This window comes from Otolemur garnettii, unplaced genomic scaffold (assembly GCF_000181295.1).
Source record: "Otolemur garnettii isolate 467f Iridium unplaced genomic scaffold, OtoGar3 scaffold00016, whole genome shotgun sequence".
In the NCBI taxonomy this organism is placed as follows: Eukaryota; Metazoa; Chordata; class Mammalia; order Primates; family Galagidae; genus Otolemur; species Otolemur garnettii.
The window spans coordinates 10,888,412-10,889,540 of NW_003852411.1; the positions used below are offsets into that span (position 1 = coordinate 10,888,412).

At 29.8% G+C, this 1,129-nt stretch overlaps 1 protein-coding gene across 1 annotated transcript in view; it reads left to right on the top strand.

Annotated features, from left to right (window-relative positions):
- The window catches only part of SHCBP1L (SHC binding and spindle associated 1 like), a 45,237-nt gene that overhangs the window by 2,374 nt on the left and 41,734 nt on the right, over window positions 1–1,129 (top strand). Inside the window, exon 2 of the mRNA XM_003785796.2 lies at window positions 657–806. Within this exon, the coding sequence (XP_003785844.1) occupies window positions 657–806 (150 nt within the window). The remainder of the gene's footprint in view (window positions 1–656; window positions 807–1,129) is intronic.

Here is a 1,129-nt window from a genome sequence, read left to right on the forward strand (position 1 = left end):
AAAAAAAAAAAAACGTAGGACAGTATTAACGACCAACCTACCCCATCTGATAATGAGGGTTGGAGAAGGCCAGGTCTGTTATAGGCAATGGAAAAAATGTTTATATAAATTGCTGTCATTTATTAGGCAGTATCTAATGACTGAGTTTCATAATAATAGCTAGATTATATATCATCAAGTGGTAGATGAATTTAAATTAAAAAATCAAATGGCAAATATTTATCAAATGCTTACTATTCTCATTTGTTTATAGGATGGAGTGCTATTTTAAATTTTCATGAACTGAATATGTTTTAAATAGATCATTACATCTTTACAGTTCAGAAAAAATAACTATCTGTTTTTCAATACGGTAATTACTGGGTTTTTAATTGGTATAATTATGTTTATTCCGCTCAGTGAACTAATAAATTACTTGAAGACATAAATAAGTGGCTGTCTCATCTCTGAATTGCTCTATTGAGTAAATAGACCTCTTTAAGTTTATTTTAATCTTTTAATGTCTGATATTTTTCTATGAAATAGAGTTTCAGTTAAAATCTATGACTTTCCATTAAGGCCTAATTGTTTCCATTTTTAAATAGAAATCAGTAAAAACAGTTATAAATCTATAATCTAAGGTATTCATATGGGCACATTTTTTTTTCCTCTGTTAGGCAGAAGATGCTGATGAGGCCATGAGTAAATACCTATCAGAAAAACTAAGGTTGAAAGACAAATGGTTTGGAGTCTGGAAGACTAATCCTGAGTTATTCTTTGTGAAATACGAAGAAGCTTCTATACCTTTTGTTGGTATACTGGTTGAGGTAAATAAATTGCATTTGATCTTTGTTCTTTTTGAATGAAATGATCAATTCTTTCTAAGACTGAAATATGGACCTTATTCATTTGGAGCTTTGGCACTTAGTCAAGGGTTGACAAGAGTATGTTTCTATTTTAGGTTTCTAAAAAAAATTAATAGCATAAAAAGGAGGTAAGGAGTTATCATTAAGTGGAACCTAGTAGTATCAGACAATATTTCTGAGCCTAGTGCTCAAGTAGTCAAAATAGCAAAAGTACATTTCTTAAAAACTTAGTGATTTTGTCTTTAACAAACTTGAGCCTTCTTTCTTCATTTTTCCTTACTCTT